Source organism: Miscanthus floridulus, chromosome 19 (assembly GCF_019320115.1).
Source record: "Miscanthus floridulus cultivar M001 chromosome 19, ASM1932011v1, whole genome shotgun sequence".
In the NCBI taxonomy this organism is placed as follows: domain Eukaryota; kingdom Viridiplantae; phylum Streptophyta; class Magnoliopsida; order Poales; family Poaceae; genus Miscanthus; species Miscanthus floridulus.
Window position 1 is genome coordinate 110,926,058 of NC_089598.1, and position 25,687 is coordinate 110,951,744.

Here is a 25,687-nt window from a genome sequence, read left to right on the forward strand (position 1 = left end):
TTTTTGGACGCTGACGCTGGTTGAAAACAAGATGGAGTGTGTGGGATGCGATGCGGACACGGGGCACGGGAGCTGCGTCCAGACACGGGACTGGGCCCGGACGTCCGGGCGTTAGCGAGCCCGCTTTTGAAACCGCGCCCATTCTATTCCCAGCCTTCTTTCGTTTTCATTTTTTTTCCAGCACAGGCCGCGCCCCCTTCTCTCCTCCTAGCATTGGTGAACACCAAGGAGCCGACGTCGCTGGAGCTAGCTGGGCACAACGGGAGTTGTGGCTCAACTCCATGGAAACGATCCTGCTGTGTACACCGTACCGTCCGGGAGTGCACGCACGCCTAACTCCCAGTGAGTGGTTCGAGTTCGACGACAATCGACATCAAGTCAGCCAACAAAATTTGCGCTCACGCATAGCCTTCCGCTTTCACAGTCGCACCCCACCGGCCACTGGCCACCGCCCCACCTGGCCGCCCGCCTCTCGCAATCACCTCACGCTCGGTCCCGGCCTATCCGTCCCACATCAGAGACAACTGACATAGTCGCTAGGGGCCGATTGGGTAGCTAGCTACCTTCGCATGGAGATGGAGGCCACGGGCATGGACGCCGGCGGCCACGGGCCTTCTTCTTGGACCAACTGGAGCCTGGAGCTGGGGCAGAGTGGATTCAGGTCCTGTTTGGATTGGAGGAATTCCAAAGGAATTTCATAGGAATGGTAAACCTGTGTTTTGCTGATGTCATGTGCCGTTTGGAACAAAGGAGACGTCATGTGCCATTTCGAACGAAGAATTTTTGCATCCACTCAGAGCCAAAGTTTTCGCGCAAGCCCGAGGTTCTCGCGCGTGCAAGAGAGGGAGAGGGGGAGAGAGAGAGAGCGCTTGCGCTTGGCTGGATGGGGTTGTCCGTGATGCTGCACCACTCCCGCCCGGCCGCGCTGCCCACGGCCAGCCACCCCACGTCGCGCTGCTCTAGGCGCCGCGCCGCCCCGCTCGCGCGCACGCGCCTGGTTACGTAGCTCCGCTCGTGACCTCGTAGGGCCGTGCCTCACTGCACCGCCGCCGCCCTGCCCGCGTCACCTGAGCCCAGGGCTCCGGCCCCAGCCACCTCCGACCGTGCTTCTGGAGAGGGAGAGATAAAGCACACAGGAGAGAACGAGTGGATGAGAAAGAGCAAACGAAGACTGGCCTTGCTTTTGTTTGGTTCCACTCAACATGGTATGCGTCCATGGACCAATGGCCCCACATGTAAGACAGTGATAAACAAAATAAACAATTTGCGACTATTAAGCACTAATAATGACCTTTAATCATTTACATGTGTTTGTGATTCTTGTGTTATGAATTCCTGCATTTCAAACACATCTTTCTACTATTTCCTGTGTTTTTCCTTTCCTCTGTTTTACTACCATACACCCATCCTAATTCTGCATTTTTTTTCTTTCCTCTGTTTTGCGTTACTCTGTTCCAAACATGCCCTTAGGCTGTCCGCACCGCTGCGCGCTAAATGGCCCTGTATCGCGCGCCTGCATCGCTAAACGCTGCACCGCGCGCCTGTACCGCGCGCGCGCGTAGCGGCCGGCTGCGCGAGCGCTATTTCCAGAGGCCGGCTGTTCACACGCCAAACACTATAGCGCGCGAGAGAGAGAGAGTTGGGGAGAGAGAGAAAGGGGGAGGGAGGGGAATCAAATATGAAATAGTGGGTATAGAGTATAGGATAAAGATAACACGGGTGCAGGAGAAATAGGTATAGAGTAGAGAATCTCGATGACTAGGATAGAATATTCATTTTTAGAGATGGAAATAGAGGTGGATGGGTGCGGATAACCTTAGCGTTTGTATCTGCGTGCAGGCATATCCAGGCCGTCGAGGTGTCCCAGACTCGAGATTCGCGCTCATATGGTAACCAGCTTACGAAACAATTCGATTTAATACGCAAGGGCACAATGGTAAATGTACATACCGACCGGCGCACAGCGCGGCAAGGGGAAAGTTGAAATCCTTGTCGCCGGCCATACGGAGAAAATTGAATTATGAAACGTGGGCTTCGCCTTTTTGTCATTCCGTAAATAGGATTCGTCCGTCTGCCATTTTCAAACACGACGCATCGTTAGAATACCTTAGACCAGTATATGTACCGTATTTTGATTTAAATTTTTTTTCGTTATTTCGTTTCCCCTTTTACCCCTCACCCATCCCATCAGAACCTTATCCTTTCGCATAGAAACGAGAGAGAAAGAGAGGCCGACGCCGCGAGGACCGCGCTCGCCCCGCCGCAGCCACAGCCGCTGCCGCCACAGCCGCCACCGGCGGCAAACCGCAGCCGCCACCACCTCCTCGGTCGTCTCCAACTACGCGCTCGCCGGCCTGCCGCTGCGGCTCGGCTGGCGCGCCATGTTCGCTCTGGGCGTCCCGCCGCCGCTGCTCCTCGCGACGGGGGTGCTCGCCATGCCGGAGTCGCCCCGGTGGCTCGCCATGCGCGGGCGCGACGACGAGGCGCGCGCCGTGCTGGAGCGCACCTCCGACGCGCCGGCTGAGGCCCGCGACCGGCTCGAGGAGATCAGGCGTGCCGTCGCGGCGCAGGTGGGCGGCGCCGGGGTGTGGAGGGAGCTGTTCGTGCGGCCGTCGCCGATGGTGCGGCGGATCCTCGCCAACGTCCTCGTGCTCTACTCCTTCCAGCAGGCCTCCAGCATCGACGCCATCGTCCTCTACACCCCGCTGGTGTTCAAGAAGGCGGGGATCTCGTCGACCAGTGCCGTCCTCGCCGCCACCGTCGCCGTCGGACTGGTCAAGACGCTCTCCACCTTCGTGGCCACGTTCCTGTCCGACCGCCTCGGCCGCTGCCCGCTGCTCCTCGCCAGCGCCGCCGGCATTGCCGTCACGCTCACGTCGTTGGGGATCGTGCTGCTGTGCGCCGGCGCCCGTGCCGGCGAGACGACACCGACACCAGCGGTGGCGGCGGCGTGCGTCGTGTCGGTGCTCGCGTTCGTTACCGCGTTCTCCATCGGCCTCAGCCCGCTGGCGCCGACCTACAGCGCGGAGATCCTGCCGCTGCAGCTGCGCGCGCAGGGCATGAGCCTCGGCATCGCGGCAAACTGGGTCACGTGCAGCAGCATCAGCATGACGTTCATCCCGCTTGCCAACAGCATCACCATGGCCGCGCGACGGTGAGGTCACGGCGTGGGCGAGTGGGGGCGGCCGCGGTGGGCAGGACGGGGCCATGGTGAGTGGGGGCGGTTCTGATGGGCATGGGTGAGGGGTAAAAGGGGAAAGGAAATAACGAAAAAAAATTCAAAATCAAAATACGGTACATATACTGATCTTGGGCATTCTGGTGGTGCTTCGCGTTTGAAAATAGCAGACGGGCGAATTCCATTTGCGGGATGATAAAAGAGCGAAGCCCACGTTTGACAATGGCGAAATAGCAATTTTCTCGGCCATATGTAGGTTCAAAAAAACATAAGCATGGAGAGAAGAGTGGAAGCTTCACCTGCAAAGAACATTTGCAGATTGCCGATTCCGCAGCCAATCGACACTTGCCAGGTCGCGGAAGTGGACATCGGCGAAGAGCGAGTGAAGATGGCCACTCGATTCGAAGGGGCTGGAGATCCACTGTTGAGCGGCCGGGGGCGAGCTTCGCCGCCTCTTCTGCGGCAGTGTGCTGCAGCCACTAAGCCTGCAGACAACCAGATCTGCGACGCCACCCAAGTGGAGAAGGTGGCGGGCCGTTCCATGTCGGATCACAGCATCGACGGAGCTGCAGGATGGAGGGCTACAGTGCACCATTTGGAAAATACAGTAAGCCTGATCCTCAATAATGTTTTTCCTTGGAAAATTTGCTTGCTTGCAGTAGTTCATTCTGCTTTCAAAGTATCATCTTCAACACAGGTTAAGTTGTGAACCTGGACGCAGCAGCAAAGATGCACAGTGGAATGAGCATTCCAGTACAAAATAGCTTCGCAGAAGGTATAAATGTTATTATCGCCATTGTGTTATGTCTGAATATAGCAGTCTTACAAAACCAGATCTCAAAAGGAACACTTCTGTGAAAGTAGGAATCTTGCTGGACCTTTTCAGATTTGCCATTCAATTAGTTCATGTTAATAATTTTAGGTTAGCCAGGAGATTTATAGATGGATGTACATAACAGTCAACATTTTAGTGGCTTGCTTGGATGTGCATAACAATCTGTAACTTGCTTGGCACATCATGTATGTACCATCTCCTGCATAAAGAAGAAATCTGAATACTAAGTATCTTACCTTGCAAACAAAACAATTTAGTGGCAAATCATTATGAGCATTTGAGACTACGAAGATGCTCACATCTTTTTGTCATCTTCAGACAACGCTGCAAGCACTTTGATGACTTCCATTATAGTTTTCAAAGGGACATCCTTGTGCTTGAGAGACAAATGGAAAGGAGAAGGGCCAAAGAGAGAGCTGATTCTAGAGCAACTAGGTTCATCAGTCAAAGCATGTTCTGTTGGGTAGCCTAATAGAGGCATGGTTTGACCTGGAGAAATAAAATCGCCCAGTTATGAACTATTCATGCACCTATGTTTCATTTCAAATATTATATAAATCCAATTTAATGAATTGATGATACTGTACCTAGAATTTTTGATTCAGGTACCAGAGGCAGGTTGTCACAATCACTATTGAGCATTCCTAAGGCGGCCGCTGGAATGGGAGTGGTCGTGGATGAACTTGCCACAGTCATGTAATACTTCCCTAAACATGTAGAAGATCAGAGTGATGTGAATAAAACTATTGAAAACAGATGCCTACATGGTCAGTAGAAATGTGATAATTACTGGTTGCAGCCTTGAATCCTAAGTTAGTTGTCCTTGCACTCTGGCCTTCATCATTGTTTTCTTCAACATCCTGATCTGTGTATTATTATATGTACTAGTAATTACGTTTAGTCAAGCAGTGACGATGTAGAAAATTTTGAACTGTTTGTCATACCCTTAGGAAACTTGGAGGAAGAACATGCAGCCTCCTGAAAGTTGTTTATCAGTATATGTGCTTTACATCTTAGTTCATCTGTGGCTTGATAAATTTGCCTTGTAAAAACTTCAAAATGTTCTTTAAATGCTCCTTAGGCTTCAAACATGTTCAGATGTCGATCTACCTGAGAATATCATTTACTGAGACAAAATACATAGCAACAATAGTAAAATTATCGTGATATTGGTGGATGACCTTTGGCTTGACTGTCTGTTCTTCTGATGACAGGACCGAAGGCTGGACATTTCTAAAAGTGGCGTTGCTCAATTCTGAAGAACACTGGTTCTCTAAAAGTGAGGTTTCGTTTGTAAGCACAAGAAGGCTTCTAGAATAAATGACATCAATGTGCCCGAAGCTGAATATAAAAGAACAAATTTTAGAAGAATCAGAGAGATTTGAAACGAACTGGTAGGAACAGCATTTACTAGTGAAGAAGGATACCTTGCTACGTCCGTGCTGGATTTCTTTATGTGCCACAGTGGTTCTTCGATCATATGAAACAAGTTCTGACACAAGAGAAGGTGTGTACTTTCCAACCCAGGGTAGACTATCATGGCGTGGTGTCATATACCCAAAATTTATGGCGTGGTGTCTTATACCCAAAATTTAAATTGTCAAGGTAAAAGACCTTGCAAAAAATGAATATCATATAGAAAATAAATATAAACAACACAGCCTAGATTTTTAATCTATCCCAGAGTTTTCATCTAAAAAATTAGAAGAGAAAGCACCAGCAAAAAAAAATAGGCAGCCCCCAAGAAGTACAGACTTGTTGCCAACCCTCAAGTTCTGCAGAACCTTAGAAGCTGATTCTCGTAACACTCTAAGAACATAACCACACCAATTTGTTCTAGAAATCTTGAAGGGGTCTGCAACATGTTTTAATATATCCTTATTGATTCTCCGTTTGCATCCTCTAGGTCCTAGGAAGCAAGAGTCTACAAATAAAATTGCAGCAACCTTGAATGCATCTCTTTCATGTCTATTCATCTTTCTACCATAGTCTTTCAATAAGACTGGTTAGCCAAAGGGCGCCTAGCTCAAACGGTTAGGTGACCCAGCGGCACTCCTCAGGTCCTGGGTTCGACTCCCCGCGGGAGCGGATTTCAGGCTGAGGTTAAAAAAATCCCCTCGCCCGTCCCCAGGTGCCAAAGCGCAGTAGAAGGTCCCGGCCCGGTTCTCACAGGGTAACGGTACCTCCTGCGTCAGGATGGGGGCGGGGGTTCGGGCGGTTTTCTTGATCTGTGTGAGAAGATCTTCTTCTTAAAGGGAAACCCGGGGGCCGTCATAACCCCCCGTAGGTCAAGTTTTTTTTTTCAATAAGACTGGTTATACTGCATCAATAGCTTCCACATCAAGATCAGTAGGACTGTCAAGAAGAACTCCCTTCATTTTATCAATGATTCCAGGGGATGCTGTGCATAGATTGATATCTTCTCCTTTGTATGGTATACATAGAACTAGATTCACATCTCAATCTTTCACAGTAAGTTCTCCACTTTTAAGTGTTATTGTACCAGTGTTTGGATCCATGTTAGTGAGAAGTGAAAGAAATAAACTTCTACACTGCAAACGCTGCTTCTGAACTATCAAAAGCCCACCCAAACCAATAGAATCCAACAACCCTCTTTTCTCAGAACCAAATTTCATAAACATCTTGTGCATGGTGATCAGAGAGAAAGGTGTATTGATCTTTATCTTTGTTTCAACATCAACATATTTGCTATTCTGAGGAACACCACACTCAATCTGGTGCGCATTAGGACATTCACTGCCTAACGATGAAGAATGATGTGAACTTGGTTCATTGTGGTTTTCAGACAATATTGCAGACTGAAAAGAAAAAAGAGAGGTTCAAAAGGAATAAGATAGGATGGATAGCTAGAGAACTGCTCTACGAATGCGGAGTAATTTGAACAGATTTAAGAATACAGAGTACAAGAAATAGATTTCCAAATTATACTTACGTGGCATTCGTGTGCAGGCAGGCCGAGGGGCTCATGCGGCATATGCTGGCCGACGGCCCTCGGAGACGAAGCTCCTTCGACGGCGTTGCTTCCCTGCTGCCGCGGGGGGCTTCCCAATATATTTGGGGGCCGACGGGAGGAAGGAGGGGCACCACTGCTTGGGCTAGTATCATACACAGGAGGGACATGTTTGAACAGAAGCTGTGTGAAATTAATGCTTCACAATCGGAGAAGCCTATACCAGTCTCCCTCTGCTTTGAAAGTTTTTTTTTCATTACATGCAAAAGTGCTTCAGAGACCTTACAGATTTTTTTGTACATACAGTTCTTCACTCCTACACATCGAAGAGAACATTCTCATAAAATTAAGTAAACGGGAACAAACAAGCAGACATGAAGATGTTTGGGTTAGGAACCTGTAGACATGACGTTCGCACAAGCAGAGTGTCATGTGGGGAAAGACCTACACCAGGAGGCGCCGGGCCAGAGACCCCATGGCGGCGTGCCCTCGTCGTCGCGCTCTCGCCGCCTACGAGCGTGAGCTCATCGGCCTTGTGCATGCCGTGCGGCACTGGAGGCCGTACCTGTGGGGCCGCCGTTTTCTGGTGAAGACAGATCACTACAGCCTCAAGTATTTGCTGGACCAGAGGCTCTCGACGATTCCACAGCACCATTGGGTGGGGAAGCTACTCGGTTTCGATTTCGCCGTCGAGTACAAACCGGGCACGGCGAACGCAGTCGTCGACGCGCTTTCGCGCCGGGACACGGAGGACGGCGAGGAAGGCGCCATTCTCGCGCTCTCGGCTCCGCGCTTCGACTTCGTCACGCGCCTCCGTCAGGAACAAGCCTCGGACCCGGCGCTTGTGGCGCTGCGCCAGGAGATCACCAGCGGCGCACGCGGCGCGCCCTGGTCCTTAGTGGACGACATGGTCCAGTACAAGGACCGGCTCTACATCTCGCCCACGTCCGCCCTAGTCCAGGAAATCGTGCTGGCCGTGCACGAGGACGGCCACGAGGGCGTTCAGAGGACGCTTCACCGCCTCCGCCGCGACTTCCACTTCCCTAACATGAAACAATTGGTGCAGGATTTTGTCAAAGTATGCATCGTCTGCCAGCGCTACAAGTCCGAACACTTGAACCCGGCTGGTCTGCTCATGCCCCTGCCGGTTCCGCACAGCGTCTGGACAGACATAGCGCTGGACTTCGTCGAAGCGTTGCCCAAGGTGCGCGGCAAGTCCGTCATCTTGACGGTGGTGGACCGTTTCAGCAAGTACTGCCATTTCATACCCCTGGCGCACCCGTACTCGGCCGAGTCCGTCGCAGAAGCATTCTTCGCCGACATTGTTCGCCTGCATGGCGTTCCGCAGTCCATGGTGTCGGATCGCGATCCGGTCTTCACGTCCAAGTTCTGGCACGAGCTCATGCGCCTGATGGGAACCAAGCTCCACATGACAACGGCGTTCCATCCTCAGTCGGATGGTCAGTCCGAGGCGGCTAACCGGGTCATCATTATGTATCTTCGGTGTCTTATAGGTGACAGGCCACGACAATGGCTGCGTTGGCTTCCGTGGGCGGAATTCGTCTTCAATACCGCCTACCAGACGTCCCTGCGCGACACGCCATTCAGTGTCGTCTACGGTCGCGAACTGCCGTCGATCCGCTCATATGAGCCTGGAGAGACGAGGGTCGCTGCTGTTGCCCGGAGCATGGCGGAGCGCGATGAGTTCCTCGCCGACATTCGCTCTCTGCTGGAACAGGCACAGCAGGTCCAGAAACGCCACTACGACGCGGGACATCGCCTGGTGGCCTATCAGGTGGGCGATTGGGCCCTCCTTCGCCTGCGTCAGCGAGCCGCTACCTCGCTTCCTCAGGCATCGACGGGCAAGCTCAAGCCTCGCTACTTCGGGCCGTACCGCGTCACCGAGCTGATCAACGAAGTCACCGTCCGTCTCGACTTGCCGCCCGGAGCGCGCCTGCACGACGTGTTTCACGTAGGCCTCCTCAAGAAGTTCCAAGGGACCCCGCCGGCCGCGCCTCCACCTCTTCCGCCGGTTCACCATGGCGCGATTGTTCCGGAGCCCGAACGGGCGGTGCGCTACCGTCTTGCCCGTGGTGTGCGCCAAGTCTTGGTTCAGTGGAAAGGTGAGTCCGCTGCGTCGTCCACTTGGGAGGACGTTGACACATTCCACGCCACGCATCCAGCATTCCAGCTCGAGGACGAGCTGCGTCTCGACGGAGGGGGAGATGTCATGTGGGGAAAGACCTACACCAGGAGGCGCCGGGCCAGAGACCTACGCCGAGCAGCGGAACGCGCGGCGGAACGCGTGGCGCGCGGTGACGTGGTGACCGTGGCGGCTGCGGACGCAGAAAGCGCAAGCACGGTTGGCTCGGGCAGGTCGAGTGGCTAAGGAGGAAAGATATTATTAGTTTCCTTTTCTATTATTAGTTCCTTGATTTATGGAGTTTGTTACTCCCGTTGGTTGGGGCTATGCCCTTATATTTTTGTAACCATGACAATTGAGGTTAAGCAAGATTGTTATCCCTAACCTTCTCTCTCTCTCTCAACCAAAGCCGACGGTAGAGGGGCATAACCTCACTGGAGAAGACGGCCAGCGGCTACGAGCTACGTAGTCGCGGTCCGGCCAGCCAAGGGTTCGACGCCCTTGACACATAGGAACAAGCCGAGAAAAGATCGTTGATTAAATAAATAGGAAGAACATCATGCATGCCCACAGTGCTCATAATCTAAGGCCCTCCGCAGTGTATCGCCTGAGTAGTGCCAGAATAAGAGAGATGATTGAAGAGTCGCTCCGCACACTGTAACAAGTGATGCCGATACTAGAAATTTTAGGAGCGGAGCAAGTAGTTGCGTTGGTGCCAACTATGTAAAAAAAAATATATTACTTCTATTATCCAATCATGCTGTGAGGTGTGTCGAAGCTCGGAGACAAGGACAAACTGCATCAGAGCTGTTGGGCCCTATGAGTAATGCCATCACGCTGCAACCTTGGAAGAATGATATCTTCTTTTTACCTATGAGACGCATTGTACTTTAGGCTTCACTCTCACATTGCGGAAGGTATGAACAGAACATCAAAGACGCGCCGATCTGAATAAAAATTATTCAGACATACTCTATGATGTTCACAGTAGTAATTCTGACAAATGGAGCAAGCGAAACAGTAAGACAAGAAAGTATGAAGAGACTGGTCGTGCCTAGTGAACAGGATGGAGGAAAGGGCAAGCCTATCACGTTACACGTACTATCTGAAACACAGGACCGCCATTCTTTAGAGATTCCATGTGTCATGATAACAAAAATATAGAATAAAGAAACACAATACCAACCATGCTGAGATGTGGCATACATAAAGGAACACATTCTGCAGTACTAATATATGAAAATGTGCATGAAGAGCCTACATATTGGACGTAACCAGGAAAAAGAAACATTATAAAATCATTTCCAGAGATGCAAATTCTTATGGAGGCATACAGCTGCTACTTCTGAACATAGATCAATGTTCCAGGCCAGGTGTCTTTGCAATGGCAGCAGGAAGTAAACAACGGGGCTGCTGGTACAAAAGCTTGAGTCTCCTTCAGCTAGAGAGGTTCAGAAAGAGCTTCCTGGTGCTTCTCGTTCTGTTGCCTCTGTGACAATAATTAAATATTATGTCTGCCTTCAGAGCTTCTACACTACATCCTAAACATGTCCAAATACATAGGAAGGAAGTCTATAATCATTACAGATTATAGTGTCAATCAAAATACTAGACAACTGAATCTCCTTAATATCTAGTCATCGATGGTGAATGTAATGTTAACAGGTGCTTTGACGTGGTTGTCACTTATACACACCAATTCATACAGCATGAGCTTCTTGAAATAGAGGAAAGATTCCTGATCATAGGGAATTCAAAGTGTTAGTTTCATGTACAAAGTAATATTGTACAAAGCAACTAGTCGAAAATGATATGATCTACCCACCATGTTAACAGGGCGGACCTTGGAGCCATCAAATTGCCGAATACACATCAGAGTTAAAAGTCCTGTGTCATCTCTATGCAAAGCAATAAATTTCATAAGTCACAGCATGAGAAATGCACGAGGCTATCAAACAAGGTAGAGACATAAGATGTTGCATCAACGACATACGGCTCAACAAACAGTATATCCCACTCCGCCATGTTATGATGCCAAATTCCAAAGAACATCTCAAAACAATTAGCAAGCGATGCTGCAACCTTAGCAAGACTTGGATGATGCAATTCCTTGAAAACCTTGTTCTTTCTTGTACAAAGGGTCAATGACATGTACACACTTATCTTTGAAGTCGAAGAAGTAGCAACACCAGTTGAGCAATATAAATGCAGGAACAACTAACTGCAAAAATATTATAAAAAATGATTCAACGACAGAACCGAGGAACACAAAATCTTTTTATTCATTAGTACTTTGTGAAACCTCTTACCATCCGGCAGTCTTCAATCCTGTATTGTATACAAGAACCAATAAACTGTTCTACAATTAACTTCCGATTATATGGAGTCTCACCAGCCAATGCTAACATCTAGGGAGACAAGACAGTTAAGTTGATCAGAGAATTGAAAACATCTCAAACAGCTGAATTAAAGTCATGACAAGTGAAAAAAACGAATGACGTACCACAAATTCAGATTCAAGTATATGCCTCCAATGCGGATGAGAAATATGTGGGTACATCATGTCATCAAGCTGTTTAAGGCGGCGGACTGCTAAGTCAAAAACATCATAGCTCAATGACTTTTGCATGATGAAACTTTTATGAATCGAAGAACCATCTAACTCAATGTGCCTTGGAGAAATATGGACCAACCATATCCTTCATAAAAAAAGATATGCAGCTGTCTCAATATTTGTAGTTCACAAAGGTTGAAGCATGAAGATAAGATATAGAAGGCATGCCTGTTGAGAAGAGAGGGGCTGATGACTGAAACATCCTCATAAAACTTCTCGACAATATCGATAGGGGGAGTGCGGTGTGAGTAGTTGTAACTCCAGGGGCATTTTGCCATTTTTGGGGTATCGACATTCCGCTTGACAATAGGTGAATCTGCATAATCATGATCCTAAGGCTTCATGTTAATATTCGGAGAGTCCTCAAAGCGAATCATTATTTGAACTAGGTCACCTCCAGCCATTATCTTAGGCCCAGTTTAGATTGCGAAAAATTTGGTAAAACGACACTGTAGCGTTTTCGTTGTTATTTGGTAATTAGTGTCCAATCATAGTCTAATTAGGCTTAAAAGATTCGTCTCGTAGATTTCGTCTAAATTGTGTAATTAGTTTAATTTTTTATTTATATTTAATACTTCATGCATATGTTTTCGTATTCGATGTGACGAAAAATCTTGAAAAATTTGATGTTTTGGGAGGGAACTAAACAGTACCTTAGTTAGAGTTCCCGGTGATGTAGTTGAGCTATTAATCATGTGGTCAGGAGTAGTAAAGATAGCTTGCTCCACATTCTTCGCACTCGGCGGTGTCCCACTCAGAGCATTAAATACAGTCAGAGGTGTGGAATATCCAACACATGAATCATTGAGATCATCTGAGATAGAGTTATGAGGCAGTCTGGTTAGTAGTGCATAACTCGATACAAGCAATAGGAGATGCAAAAATATTAAAGCATCCTCAAATGAGCCCTCGTTTAGTTCGCAAAATTTGGATTTTGAGGCTACTGTAGCATCTTCGTTTTTATTTGGCAAATAGTATCCAAACATTGACTAATTAGGCTTAAAACGTTCGTCTCGCAATTTCCCACCAAACTGTGCAATTAGTTTTTCTTTTCGTCTACATTTAATGCTCCATGCACGGACCGCAAACATTTGATGTGACAGGTACTGTAGCAACTTTTTAGATTTTAGGGTCCAACTAAACAAGGCCTGAATTATGTAGCAGTGTGGGGTACAGTGTGATGACATTTCAAATTTAGAATAAAGAAACAGAGTTCCAAGTTTGGTGTGATGTAGCATTACCATTCCATAGATATGTACAGTGTAATGACATTTCAAATTTAGAATAAAGAAACAGAGTTCCAAGCTTGGTGTGATAAAGGGCATTATCAGTGAGGCAACATTCAAAAAACAAATAAACCACCTCTTCAAATATGTTCTCTTAGAGGTCGAATGACAAGAGAGTAAAATAGAGACGCAAGTGAACAGAGGATATAGCTATTTCAGTTGTACCCGAGAAGCTTTCATTACACTGTTTATACTGTAGTACACTGTACCATTTCATTTGTATTTGATAATAGTTGTCCAATTGTTGACTAATTTTGACTAATTAGACTTAAAACGTTCGTCTCGTAAAGTATAACTAAACTGTGCAATTAGTTTTTGATTTCGTCAATATTTAGTACTCCATGCATGTACCACAAATTTAATATGACGAAAAATCTTTTTTTTCCTAGTGCCAAACTTCGGATATTGGCCGAACTAAACGGGCTCTCAATTTTTTTTACTTGAACAGTATTCAACCACTCAAACATCCCATCAACTGTGCAGATGTACTTCAGGTGCAGTAGTGGACAGTACTTCGGTGGGACCTGGAAAAAATGGGAAAACTTGTCAAAGGATGACTAGACCTGTACCAGTAGTGAATCTCGTAAGGAATGAGATTACACAAGAGCTTACATGAATGAATAAGCAAAAGATCACTTTAATGTAACTATTTAATTAAGCTAGCACATGAAACACTAGCTTCTCATATGAAGCAATAAACAGTTGGCATTGCCATATGTAACACTGCCTTTTAATATCAGTGTGCACACGAATTTATTGATCAAACCATCACTAGAAAGTACTTGTCCTCGTAATGACATAGCTGAAATACTAAACCAAATAGTGAATTCTGCACACAACATATTATTGCAGACTAATCATGATGGTTAAAAAGTAGTGCTGGATGAAGACTAATCATAGAAAATACTGCAGTTCTAAAATGTGTTCAACTGTAACAAATACAGCCAATGGCAACATCCCAAGTCTTATAATACGTTCATACTTCAGACTTGCAAAAAGAAAAAAATAAAGGCAATACTACATGTCCATGACCAGACTGGTCGGGGGCAGATTTCTCAAACGTTTATACTTGATAGTTGCAAAAAGAGAACACTTTGGAATTCTCGTGAACACAACTTGAAAAAAATATAAAACTGCTGAGCTTAAACATGCATATATACTGAGTTGAGTATCGCAATTCGCAAATAATAAAAAACAAAATTAACCACAATACTGTTAACACAGCTTGTTCGGTTGGCTGGTTCATATCGTTGCTGGTTCGTAAAGAAATACTGCTGACTGGTTTATGTGAAAAGAAAATACTATTCCGATTGAAAATTTACGATCGTTTACAATAAGCTACAGCCAAACGAACATGCTGATGTCCACGGCAATCCTGATCAGAGTCGCCGCTTAAACATTTCTAGTTCAGACTTGCAAACAGAAAACATTTTGGAGTTCTCGTGAACACAACTTGAAATAATATAAAATTTTAGAGCAAAGCTAAGGGTTTATTTAGATTCCAAAAATTTTTACATAGTACCCGTCACATCAAATCTTACGGCAGATACATGGAGTACTAAATGTAGACAAAAAAAAAAACTAATTACATAATTGATAAAAAATCGCGAGACGAAACTTTCGAACCTAATTAGTCTATAATTAGACACTAATTGCCAAATACAAACAAAAGTGCTACAGTAGCCAAAACCCAAAAATTTTTTTTTATCTAAACGCGCCCTAAACAAACAAGTCTGACCAGAGACCACAGATCTACTCAATCAAATCAAAGCCACATTGCAGATTGGACATCCCATACACTAAGCCCTTGTTTAGTTCCACCCCAACTTCTAAAAAGTTGCTACACTACCTGTCGAATGTTTGCGGCCCGTACATAGAGCATTAAATGTAGACAAAAAGAAAAAACTAATTGCACAGTTTGGTGGGAAATTGCGAGACGAACGTTTTAAGCCTAATTAGTCCATGTTTGAACACTATTTACCAAATAAAAACAAACGTGCTACAATAGTCCCAAAATCTAAATTCCTACAACTAAACACAGCTTAAGAACTCGAAACAATGATTTGGGACTAATATAAATTGAGAAGTTACTGCACTCGACATACAAAGAAGTGAGTGATGCCCAAAGAAGTGAGAGAAAATTTAGGCATCACTCCACATAATCCATGGCATTTGACACTCTACCTGCTTGATGCCTACAAGCATATAAGACAAAGCATTTTGCGCTGATTGAAATTCAAGAAATTGTTATAGACAGAAAAATAAGAACAAAAAACATGAAGTACTATAGTTGTAATACACATATCTGACATACAATTAAACTTGAAAAACCAAAGCAGATCTGGACATAGACAAACACTTCCAAAAACATTTGCTTGTGAGGTTCTTTTTGCTTCACTGGTATTCTTCATAGGGGTGCCGCGAAGGCCTCGGTCTTCCCCTACCGCCTCCTTCCTCCACGGCACGATCCAGCCATGGTCGCCCCTGCACCGACCTGTTCCAACCGCCACCACCGCCTCCAGAACCCTAAAGCCGCCCCACGACCATCCCCACCGCCGGGCCGGCCTGCCTCCCCCGAACCCCCTTCTAAAGCAGCCAGATCTGGACAGGGAGAGATGGATTGGCCAGAGAGGCAGAGAGGGAGGAGATATCGAGAGTTCCAAAACCATTTTCTTCCGTTTCAGATCAAGTACAACATCGGCAACAACTGCCATCCGCCCCAGCCACCACCCCGCCGCGGCGCGGTAGGGTGTGGACGGAGCTCCGGCGGCCGCTACCTACCACGCCCGCGGCAACCGCCATCTCCCCCACAACCCCAATCACCAGCCCAACAGCTCGCTCGGAGGACACATCAAGAGAAGCGAAGAAAATACAAATTCAAAATCACCTCGGAGGAGAGATCATGTGAAGCTGCTCCACCTGCAAATCCTTGGTTCGTCGGCTCCATCAACCCTAAACCAATTGCCAAACAGTAGTCGGAGGAGAGGGGAAAGTGCGTCAGGGTCGTCCCCGTGGCGTCGTCCACCCTGTTCCGCGCACAGCGCCGCGGCGGGCACTTGCTCCTGTCGTTCGCGGACACGGCCGCGCCCCCCGACGCGCCCAGCCGGAGACTGAGCAGAAGGCCGACGAGGAAGATGAGGTCGAGGCGTGGACACCGGGTGGGGAAAGTGCAGGAGCGGGGAAATATCTGGATGGGATGAAGACCAGTTCTTTTCTCGTTCCGAAAATGCCCCGCCGGCTGATCTCCAACAACACAGAAACTACGAACCATCCGACCCCAAAAAAAGCAACCTCTGTGGATCCCGCCGGCTAGATGGACGGTGAAGATAGCCCTGCCGGACGCATACACAAACGGCGAGACATTTCCCAGCTGGCGCCGCGAGCAGACGGGGTCCAGTTACTACTACTCCACCATTATTAGCAGCGGCGGCAGCTCATCTTCATCAGGTACCATAGTCTCGGCTGCCTACACATCTAACGCCTCTCGTCTGTCCTCCTCTGCCTCCATGGAGGCGGCCATGCACTTCGACTACTTCAGCATCCACGAAGAAGAAACGGACGCAGAGCGCGTTAAAAGCCCACTTGCCCATGAATTCTTCGACGCGCCATTGGTGAATTGCGGCATCAAAGGTGGCGGCAGAATGGGTGTCCTGGAGAGGTGGCTCACGGAGCTGGGCGTCGCCTGGGTTCTGCACTGCATCTGCATGGGAAGAACTGGATGAGCACACTTCTGATGGGGCACGGTGCTGGATCCGGGCTCTTCATGAGATCACACATACCATCAGGTCCGTGGCGGTGTCGCTCTTCCCGGATCATGGTTCTGTGGGCCTACTACCTAGTATTTATGAGGAGGAGGAAGAAGATCCCAAGGCTGAGGGTTCCATTCTGGAACTGCTCCTATTTGCACGATTTATCCAAGAAACCATGTTGAAAATGCTTGCTTTTGTTGACTTCATAGTTGCTCTAGATCCTGGTGGCATGCCGGTGCAAGCACTACACCAGAAGATTCATATTCTGCTGCGTGTGCATTGTGCGTTGTCCGATGCCTGAACCGAGATCCATGTGCTATTCCTTTCGACGCCGCCTGCAGAAGTTGAAAGGATAGAGGAGGAGTGGTAACCTCTTGTACGCAAAGAATGCCGAGGCCCGTGAGAGCATAAGGAGCACATTGGAGGATATTAGGAGTCGCATCATGGAGCCGATGGTGGACGACTTGCCAGGTGCTCAGACTCCACAAGGATCATCAGACATTCACAAGGTCACTTTGTCAGTAATGGCTCATATCACCTTCTTGCTCGAAAATTACTCTCCGGTGGATCCAATTGTATCTGAAGCAGCTATCCTTGGTAAGTATGTGCTGCCTCACATAAATACTGGGTACATTCCACCTTTGGATAGCATGATCATAGAGATGGCGTCAGTGCCGGCCCTAAGGGTAGGCCACGAGGTGCGACGGCCGAGGGCCCAAGTGGAGGAGGGGCCCAAGTCCAGGTATACAAACCCTCAGGTCCTATAGTCTATTAGGCATTAGCAAACTAATAAGAAGAGAAATATAGAACTGGCTAGATGGTCCAAAAAGACAACATTGACATTTCTTTTCTAGTTTCCTTTCCCCACGACCCTCGGGAAAGAGAGGAGGCGAGGAGTCACGCTGCACACAACACACTCTGATCGTGAGTTCGGGACCTGCGCCTTACACGCGCGGAGCTAGCGAGCCGCGCCGCCGCGAAGAGCTAGACTACCGGAGACACGGACACGGCCACGAGGACGGCGACCAGGTAGGGCTCCACGACGACGACATCTTGATTCTTTGCTTCTTATGAATTGCGATCACCGATTAGTTGTTTAGGTCCAAGGTATTTTTTTTCTTTTTATTTTTAATCCAAATTAATTATTTGTATAGTATTTCAGACTTCTAGTACTTTGTACCCATATAGTCATATTTTTCTTCTAATTTACATGTTAGATTTTTATAATGTTACCTAAGAAATATTTGTCATGGGTGAGAAAAGAAAACGAATATATTATTTTTTTAATCTATATTATTCCTCGATAATTATCATACATCTACAAATATATTCCTTAATCTATATTGTTCCTCGATAATTATCAGACATGTTAAATTAAAAATATTTTATTGAATTTGCTTTCGTTTTGCAAGTAAAATTAGCGCATATATATTATAAGATTTTATACATGATCAAGAGGGGCTGTTACGACGAGATCGCTGGAGGGCCCTTAAAATCCTAGGACCGACACTGGATGGCGTGTTGTTTACAAGAAAGAATTTCCCTCATCTCAAAAACATTTCTAGATCAAAGCCTTAAATTCTTATTTTTGCTCAACAACTTCAGCTTCATACGCCATAGTCTCTATAACAACACCTCTGGGTTTTCTTTTCTACAAGTCCATGTCGCTTCACTCGTTGAGAAAGTCGAGCACTATTTAGAGAGCTATCTACAGGTATCTTGGGCACCAGTGTTGTCATGCTTGTTCAGTCCTACAACTCTTTGCTTTGGGAAAAACTACTCTCTGCTGCCCAAGTTTGAGTTTGAGTTTCAAAAGATGTACACCACTCAAAAGCTATGGAAAGTCCCAGATCCTGAGATGAGAAAAAGACTGCGCAAAGCTATAACTGAGAAAATCATTTCAGGATATACAAAATACATAGTGGATAACAATGTTATCACCCTATGATCCACTACCCACAACCTGGAAGAGATGTTGCAAGAGTTGTTTGAAGGATGATGAACAGAGTGCACCACCAATGCAAGGAGGTCAGCTTAGCAGGTTTCATTTGTGTGGATTTTGAATGAAATGCTAGCTGTCGTATCAAATGACTTGGCTTCTGAAGCTATATATGAAGTAGACCAAAAGGGGAATGATGGTCAAACTTTACTTCACTATTTATATATTCTTTTACATTTTTTAAATAACTGTGGAACAACACATAGGACTGTCTCTACCTCCTGCCTTGTAGGTTTATACCATCACCAGTGGTATATATTTAATTAGACACTCTTCTTGAAATCAAAGCCTCTTATGAATTGTTAAGTCTCAACTGTCATTTCTCCAAAGGAATTCGTAATGAGGTCTCACTCTATTCGTGATGAGGTATACAACTTCCTATGATTTAATTCCTCGTAGAAGCGGTTAGCCTTAGCAAATATCTTTGCCTCATATTAGAGACAAAGAAGTAGATTTGTACAACACAGTGTCGGATCTGCCACTGGGGGGCTCGAGCCGCCCCCCCCCCCCCCACCGCGGCCGCGCCCATGGAGCAGCAGCGCAGCACAACGCCTGCACCAGCATGCAGCAGCGCAGCATCGTAGTAGCCAGCGCCCAGCGCCCAACACAACAGCTTGTTCAGCCCCCCCCCCCCCCCCCCCCCCCCCCCCCCCCGCCCCGAGGATTTTGTCCTGGATCCACCACTGGTACAACATGATCATGGAGATGACGGCTTGTCTCAAACAAAAGTTTTCCAATATATCAAAATCAGTCATAGATTAGTCCATATATTAAAATAGTTATAATATCTAAAAAATGGACGCTATTATGGAAGACTTATTCAAGACATTATTCTCATCTCATATTTATATATCCAAATTAAATGTTTTAAGAGCAACTCCAATGGGTTGTTTGGATCATATCTTCGTTTATTCTGAAAGCTAGAACTCTGTAAACTCGTTTTTGCCTAACTGCCTCTAAAACTTTGTTTGTATGGAGCAACGAATTTCAATGCAATTAAAACCAGGATTCCATAAAACCCAGAAAGTGCGTTTTAGCCAAATCGACTTCTTGTCGTTTTTAATAAAACAAACTTTAGTGAATGTTGATGGTCATCAATGATGTTTAATGACCATCAACATCCACCATGTGCGCCGCCAGCAGGAGTGCCATAGGAGCCGTGGCCACCATGCCCGGTGGAAGGAGGGCGCATAGAATGGGCGGGAGTAGGAGGGCTCTGGGGGAGCAGGTCCAGCCACCAAAGCAGTGGACGAAGGGCCATCTTTGGATTGCATCTCAATCTCCTCCAGGTAAAGGTCGTTGCCGACAGTGGCGAATGAAGGGGTGCACTTGATGAAGGTGGCCATAAAGAGAGAAAAAAATTATAGACTACAACGTATCTATTATATATGTCTATTATGTTAGAAAATAAATAAAAAGAAAACATACAATTTAATATAAGTAATTCATTATTAGTCATATGTACCCACTCCATTCGAAATTATAAGACGTTTTGAGTTTTCTAAATACATAATTTTTGCTATACACTTAGATGTACTGTCTAGATACATAATAAAAATAATATATCTAGAAAAACTAAAACATCTTATAATTTAGAATAAATGGATTATTAAACAATACTAAATACTTATATCTTCTAAAATTTTAGTCCGTGCGAGGGCACGGATTGATGTACTAGTAATGTTTAATGAGTGTGATGTCCTCTAGCAAATGACCGTGATCTTGTAATGGTACCTGCCATATATGTGTTTGCGGTGTAAGATGGCAAATTCCACCTATGTACAGGGATGCAAGGCTGGTACGTGCAGATCTCGGCTGTTCCACATATTTATTTTAAAAAAATGAGAGAGATACAAGTTGCCACATGAAGTTTTACAGTGCTTCAGATTTTCAACTTCTTCGCATACAGCTTTAGAAGCCTCTCATCTCTAAGTACAGCTGTAGTATCTGTTCGGATACAGACACACACCACCATAAATACGCACACCTCACACACACGGTATATAAACAAACCTACAATTATACTTAGACAACGAACACAGCTGAGATATACTCGAAGATCACCAGACTCCGAGCGTGACGAACACGTCACTCGACAATTGTGGCACGTTAGAGGCAACAGAAATTATTAACTCACTTGAAGCAAAGACAAAAAATTTCGTCCGATAACCAACACAAATGGAAACTTGTGATAACATGCTTGCCTTCTGTGTAGAGTACTCTGTTCATCATCCTTCGAATAACTCTTGCAGCATCACTTGCAGCTTTGGGGGGCTGAAATCTGGGGCGATAACTTTGTTATCCTCGATGTATGTTGCATAGTCTGGAATGATTTTGTCGGTGATAGCTTTGCGCAGCTTCATCCTCAGCACCGGATGTGGGACCTTCCACTGCTTTTGTGTGGTGTAAATTTTCTGAAATTCGTACTCGAACTTGGACAGTGGGGATGAGTAGTAGTTTCTCCCCAAGCACACAGGTGTACAAGTAGAATCGAACAAGCATGACAACACTGGGGCCCAAGATACGTCTATATATCTCTCCATATAGGCCTCAAGTTTACAAGTGAGGGCAGCCATGTGGACTTTGGCAGAGGGGAAAAAAGGGTACTTGAGTTCAGTCAGCATGAAGTATGAGTTGTTGAGTAAGAACAAGGACTTGAGCTCTTCATCTGAGAATTGTTCTGATTTGTTGATGAGCTTTTCTTCTAGACAAGACGCAATCTCTATGATCATGCTGATCAGAGGCGGCTCTGCTTGTCTACTAACTCGAGGCACATACCAACCAAGACTAGCTGCTTCCGACACAATAGGAGCCAATGACGAGTAGTGAAGCTTGAGGAACCTAATATACCTCGTTACACGCCGAGTGGCCTTGTGAACGTCCGATGATCCTTGTGTCGACAAGTGATGACCACCACCGTCCTCCATTATCGACTCCAGGACACGAGTCCTAATGTGGTGCTCCATTGTGTTCCATATGGCCTCACGCACCTTGCCCTCCTTTCCTGACAAGAGGCTGACTATCTCGCGCTATATCCTTTGGATTTCTGCAGAGGGAGGCCAATGAAAGGACAACCTGATCTGGGTTAACGCCTTGGACAGAGCACCGCGGACGACCAGCAGGGTACTGAGCTTCTCGTATGGTAGTGGCGGTGGTGGCGGCACCCCATCCACACCAAAAACCATGATAACCTCTATAGTGGTTGTAGTATCCGGAGCAACTATGAAGTCCACAAAAGCGAGCATTTTCAGCATGGTTATTTCGATAAACCGTGCAAACAGGAACTGGTCCGGAACACTAGCTTCGTCCCCGTTCTCACTCGCAGTCTCAGCTGGCTCTTTCTCGCAGATACTGGGTAAGCTCACGGAGCAGTGATGATCAAGACAGAGCGATGCAACCAGACGGATGGCCTCCGTGATCTGAGCGAGAGCACGGGTCCAGCTGCTGCAGGTATCCTGGAGTTCCCAAACAGATGCACCACCTGCGACGTGGATAATCCAGCCGACGCCGAGCTGATCCAACCACCTCTCCAGGACGCCGATGTCGCCGCTGTTGATGCTGCAGCTCGTGGACGGCGCACCAAAGAATTCCTGGACCAGGCTTTTGATGTGCTTTATCCGGACCTCCTTCGTCTCCGTCACCGTCTCCGCCTCCTCCTCCTCCTCCTCCTCTCCGTCAGAATCCAAGTCCAAGTGCATGGTCGCCGCCTCCATAGAGCCAGAGGACAGGCGAGAAGAGATAGAGGTTTCATAGGCGGCTGAGACTACGGTACCTGATCCTGATGAGGGGCTGCCGATGGGATAGGAGCTGGATGCGTTCTGCTCGCGGTAGCTCCAAAACTCGAAGCCGCCATTGCTGCTGCCCGAGGCCTCCATGCTAAGGTACCTTGTACAGTCCAAGTTCCAAGACGTGCCACTGGCAATCTGTCCCGATCCCGACACGGAGACCAGTAGTCAACGGCTCTGGTTTCGGGAAGGAGGTAGGTGGGTGCGTGTGTGGAGGGGGACTGGGGGAGGTCGAGTCTGTGAGCAATCACGGTTCACGAGATGATTTGGCAACGTCATGTTAGCTGTGTTTAGTTTGGCGAAATGAAAATTTTTGTATGTCATATCGGATGTTTCGAGAATGTCGGAAGGGGTTTTCGGATATTAATAAAAAAAAACTAATTACATAGCTCGTCTGAAAATTGCGAGACGAATTTATTAAGCCTAATTAATCCGTCATTAGCGCAATGACAGGAGGAGGACACTACGGGAGAGGCAAAATTTCCCGAGTGTCGCTGACTTCCCCGAGTGCCAAAAATAGGGAACTCGAGAAAGAGAATCTTCCCTGAGTGTTGCACTCGGGGAAGAATTGCACTCGGGGAAGAGAGGCTTTCCCGAGTGCCGCAGAGATCCTGGCACTCGGTAAAGAGCAGCACTCGGCAAAGGCCCTCTTCCCCGAGTATAATACTCGGGGAAGATCGGTACTCGGCAAAGAAACATGTTACTTGACGGTCCACCCCGTCCACGCCGTTAAAACTTAAAAAAAATTCTTCCCCGAGTGCTGTCGGTGTTTTAGACCGGCGGGTCCTCAACCCACTAGTAAATTTATACTGCGTATTCCCAATTTCGGATGGTGATGCAAAGAGACACAAGGTTTATACTGGTTCGGGTAATGGGTACCCTACGTCCAGTTCAAGGGATCAATCTTGTATTCCTTGCACCGAAATGCTCGTAGTAGGGGGTTACAAGCAGGGCGAGAGAGGGGGCTTAGTCCCAGGTCTCTTCGTGGTGTGACGTGGATTGCTTGAGATGTTGATCTCAAGCTGTGAGAGAACTCGAGCGTTTGTCCATGCGTTTGTGCGTGAGTCAGTCGCGTGAGCCTAGGCCTAATCGTAAGTGTCTCTCCCTTTGAAACGGCTCTGGTCCCTCCCTTTTATAGTTGAAGAGGGGACAAGGGTGATACATGCGCTAGTTACATGGCGTCGTGCGAACGGAGGCGGCATGTCCGAGCCCTATAGCCTTTGCTGTGGCGGCGTGGTCGACGGAGTGGTCATGTCCTTGAAGTACTGGGGCGGCGCGCCGGTCACATCCGTTCCTGTGCGTCATGGGGGGCTCCAGTGTTTGCTTGAAGCGGGGCGTGGCGGTCGAAGCGCCGGTCATCGTGTGATGACTGCGAGAGAGACCGAGGCTCAGCGGGTGCCGAGGCCGAGCCATTGTGGGAGGCTCGGCAGACGCGAATCTCGAGGTTGTCAAGACCCTGAAGTAGATTGCTGCGGCTCGGAGGGAGCGGTTGGGCTTGTATGCTGATTCCGAGGCTATGGTGACCCGGACTTGACTTCCCATGCCGCGTTGTTCCTGGGGTAGGGATTAGGTGGCACAGTGTAGTTCAGGCGCTGATCGTGGGCACAACACCAGCGCACAGTGGCCGGTAACCCCTACCCCGTCCTGCTCTGGACGGTATGGCGTCGACGTGACCTCCCGTCCCGTCGGCCACTCCGCGGCGTCGAGCCGTCGTCCGGCTAAGATTGCGGGGTGGTTGACGCATTAATGGGATGCGGCGCGTTGTCGGGAAGACGGGTCTAGGCGGGAGCGTCGGGCCATTGTCGAGCCGGCCTCGAGCGATACGGAGAATCGCTGTCTCGTCCGAGGCCGTACGCGCGGGGCCTCGGGCGAGACGGAGAATGGGTTCCTTGTCGAGGCCTCCCGTGCGTGGCCTCGCGCGAGGCGGAGATTCGTCAGGCCATCGAGACCTCCCGTGCGAGGCCGAAGGCGAGGCGGAGAGCCGGTGGGCTCGGGCGGAGCCGGTAATTGACCAATGGCTTACCTTCTAGCTTTGTTTTTCATGGGGTTGATGTGGCTCTTTCGATATACGCTAGGGGTACCCCGTTTTATGGTACCCGACAGTAGCCCCCGAGCCTTAGGGAGAGCGTGGGCGCTCTTCTTGAGGTTTTGACAAGGCTCGACTTGCGGAAGCTCCTAGCGGAACGGTGTTTTTGTACTTCGAGGCCTCGGTGGGTGCGCGCGAGCGCACCCGCCGGGTGTAGCCCCCGAGGCCCTGGGGGAGTAGATTCATTCCCCCAGGGTCTTTTTTCTCACTTTGAGCGAGAGATTTTGCATTTGCCAAGCCCACAAGTGCGAGTTCGGGTCGTGGGGTTTAGGCAAGGTTGCAGGAAGAGCCCCCGAGCCTCTGCATGGAGCGAGAGGGCGATCGGAAGCTCCCCTAACTTTTTGTATGACCCTCGCGCTTCCTTTTCGCTTGGAAGGAGGGGTGGAATATGCCAGGCTACCCTCGGTGGGCGCGAGCGATGACATTTCCGGTGAGCTGTTATCAGGTAGTCTGAGTGGAGGCCCGAGCCCCATTCACTAAGGGTCGGCTAGCGGTCCGGAGACGCACTCCAAGAGTACTAGAGGGTTTCTCTAGTGGGTGCCGGGGCCGTTCGCTGGGCCCCGGTGGCTCGGTGCCTCCCTACGGTGGGATCCCATTCGGAGACCTCCCTGCCGGTCTTGGACATGACTTGGGGCGTCCCGAGCGATCGTTTGCTCGGGCCTTGGCCATACGTGGGCTCGCCCACAGTCGTCCCTGACTCTGTTGTCCTGGGGCGGCTGTCGAAACCCCAGGGGGCCCAGCCTTCGAACCCCTGGACCGTAACGGGCTTGATGCCCTTTATCGTGTTTTTAACGAAACTTCTAGCGCGGGCTTTGGTCGCTTGTCTTTGTCTTGGGTGCAGGAGGAGCCCCCGAGCCTCCGCGCGGAGCGAGAGGGCGGTCAGGGGTCCTCCTGACTTTTTTGTTCGACCCTCACATGTCCTTTTCGTTCGGACGGAGGGGTTGTTTGCCGAGCCCATTCGGGTGCGAGCCTAGGTCGCTGGGTCTCAGCAAGGTTGCAGGATGAACCCCCTAGCCTCCGCATGGAGCGAGAGGGCCGTCA

General features: G+C 48.3%; 2 protein-coding genes across 5 annotated transcripts; one reads left to right on the top strand and one right to left on the bottom strand.

Moving 5' to 3' along the window:
* Window positions 1-569: 569 nt before the first annotated feature.
* On the top strand, window positions 570-7,305 carry LOC136526617 (polyol transporter 5-like). Its single transcript, XM_066519227.1, has 7 exons — window positions 570-661; window positions 2,192-3,785; window positions 3,876-3,953; window positions 4,332-4,709; window positions 5,228-5,520; window positions 6,820-6,906; window positions 6,984-7,305. The coding sequence occupies exons 1-2, from the start codon at window positions 570-572 to the stop codon at window positions 3,156-3,158; spliced, it is 1,059 nt and encodes a 352-aa protein (XP_066375324.1). The 3' UTR covers window positions 3,159-3,785; window positions 3,876-3,953; window positions 4,332-4,709; window positions 5,228-5,520; window positions 6,820-6,906; window positions 6,984-7,305.
* A 3,015-nt stretch (window positions 7,306-10,320) lies between these two features.
* Window positions 10,321-16,256, bottom strand: LOC136528078 (uncharacterized). Of its 4 annotated transcripts, none has more exons than XM_066520981.1 (8): window positions 15,915-16,256; window positions 12,395-13,551; window positions 11,910-12,073; window positions 11,631-11,826; window positions 11,437-11,535; window positions 11,210-11,348; window positions 10,953-11,025; window positions 10,321-10,865 (listed from the first exon to the last, which is right to left on the bottom strand). In XM_066520981.1, the coding sequence occupies exons 2-6, from the start codon at window positions 12,725-12,727 to the stop codon at window positions 11,211-11,213; spliced, it is 930 nt and encodes a 309-aa protein (XP_066377078.1). In that variant the 5' UTR covers window positions 12,728-13,551; window positions 15,915-16,256; the 3' UTR covers window positions 10,321-10,865; window positions 10,953-11,025; window position 11,210. The 4 variants fall into 4 exon arrangements, with proteins under 4 accessions (XP_066377078.1, XP_066377077.1, XP_066377076.1 ...); XM_066520980.1 differs by having other exon boundaries at window positions 11,121-11,348; window positions 15,947-16,254; XM_066520979.1 differs by having other exon boundaries at window positions 11,121-11,348; window positions 15,915-16,254.
* Between the last annotated feature and the right edge of the window lie 9,431 nt (window positions 16,257-25,687).

Bases quoted from the DNA above. Each gene is read 5' to 3' on its own strand.
- LOC136528078 (XM_066520981.1), bottom strand. From the start codon at position 12,727: ATGTTTGGATACTATTTGCCAAATAAAAACGAAGATGCTACAGTAGCC. The intron at 11,827-11,909 runs GCATGCCTTCTA...TTTTTTATGAAG, and splicing joins AGCCCCTCTCTTCTCAACAG to GATATGGTTGGTCCATATTT. The intron at 11,349-11,436 runs GTAAGAGGTTTC...ATATTTTTGCAG, and splicing joins GGATTGAAGACTGCCGGATG to TTAGTTGTTCCTGCATTTAT.
- LOC136526617 (XM_066519227.1), top strand. From the start codon at position 570: ATGGAGATGGAGGCCACGGGCATGGACGCCGGCGGCCACGGGCCTTCT. The intron at 662-2,191 runs GTCCTGTTTGGA...CCATCCCATCAG, and splicing joins CTGGGGCAGAGTGGATTCAG to AACCTTATCCTTTCGCATAG.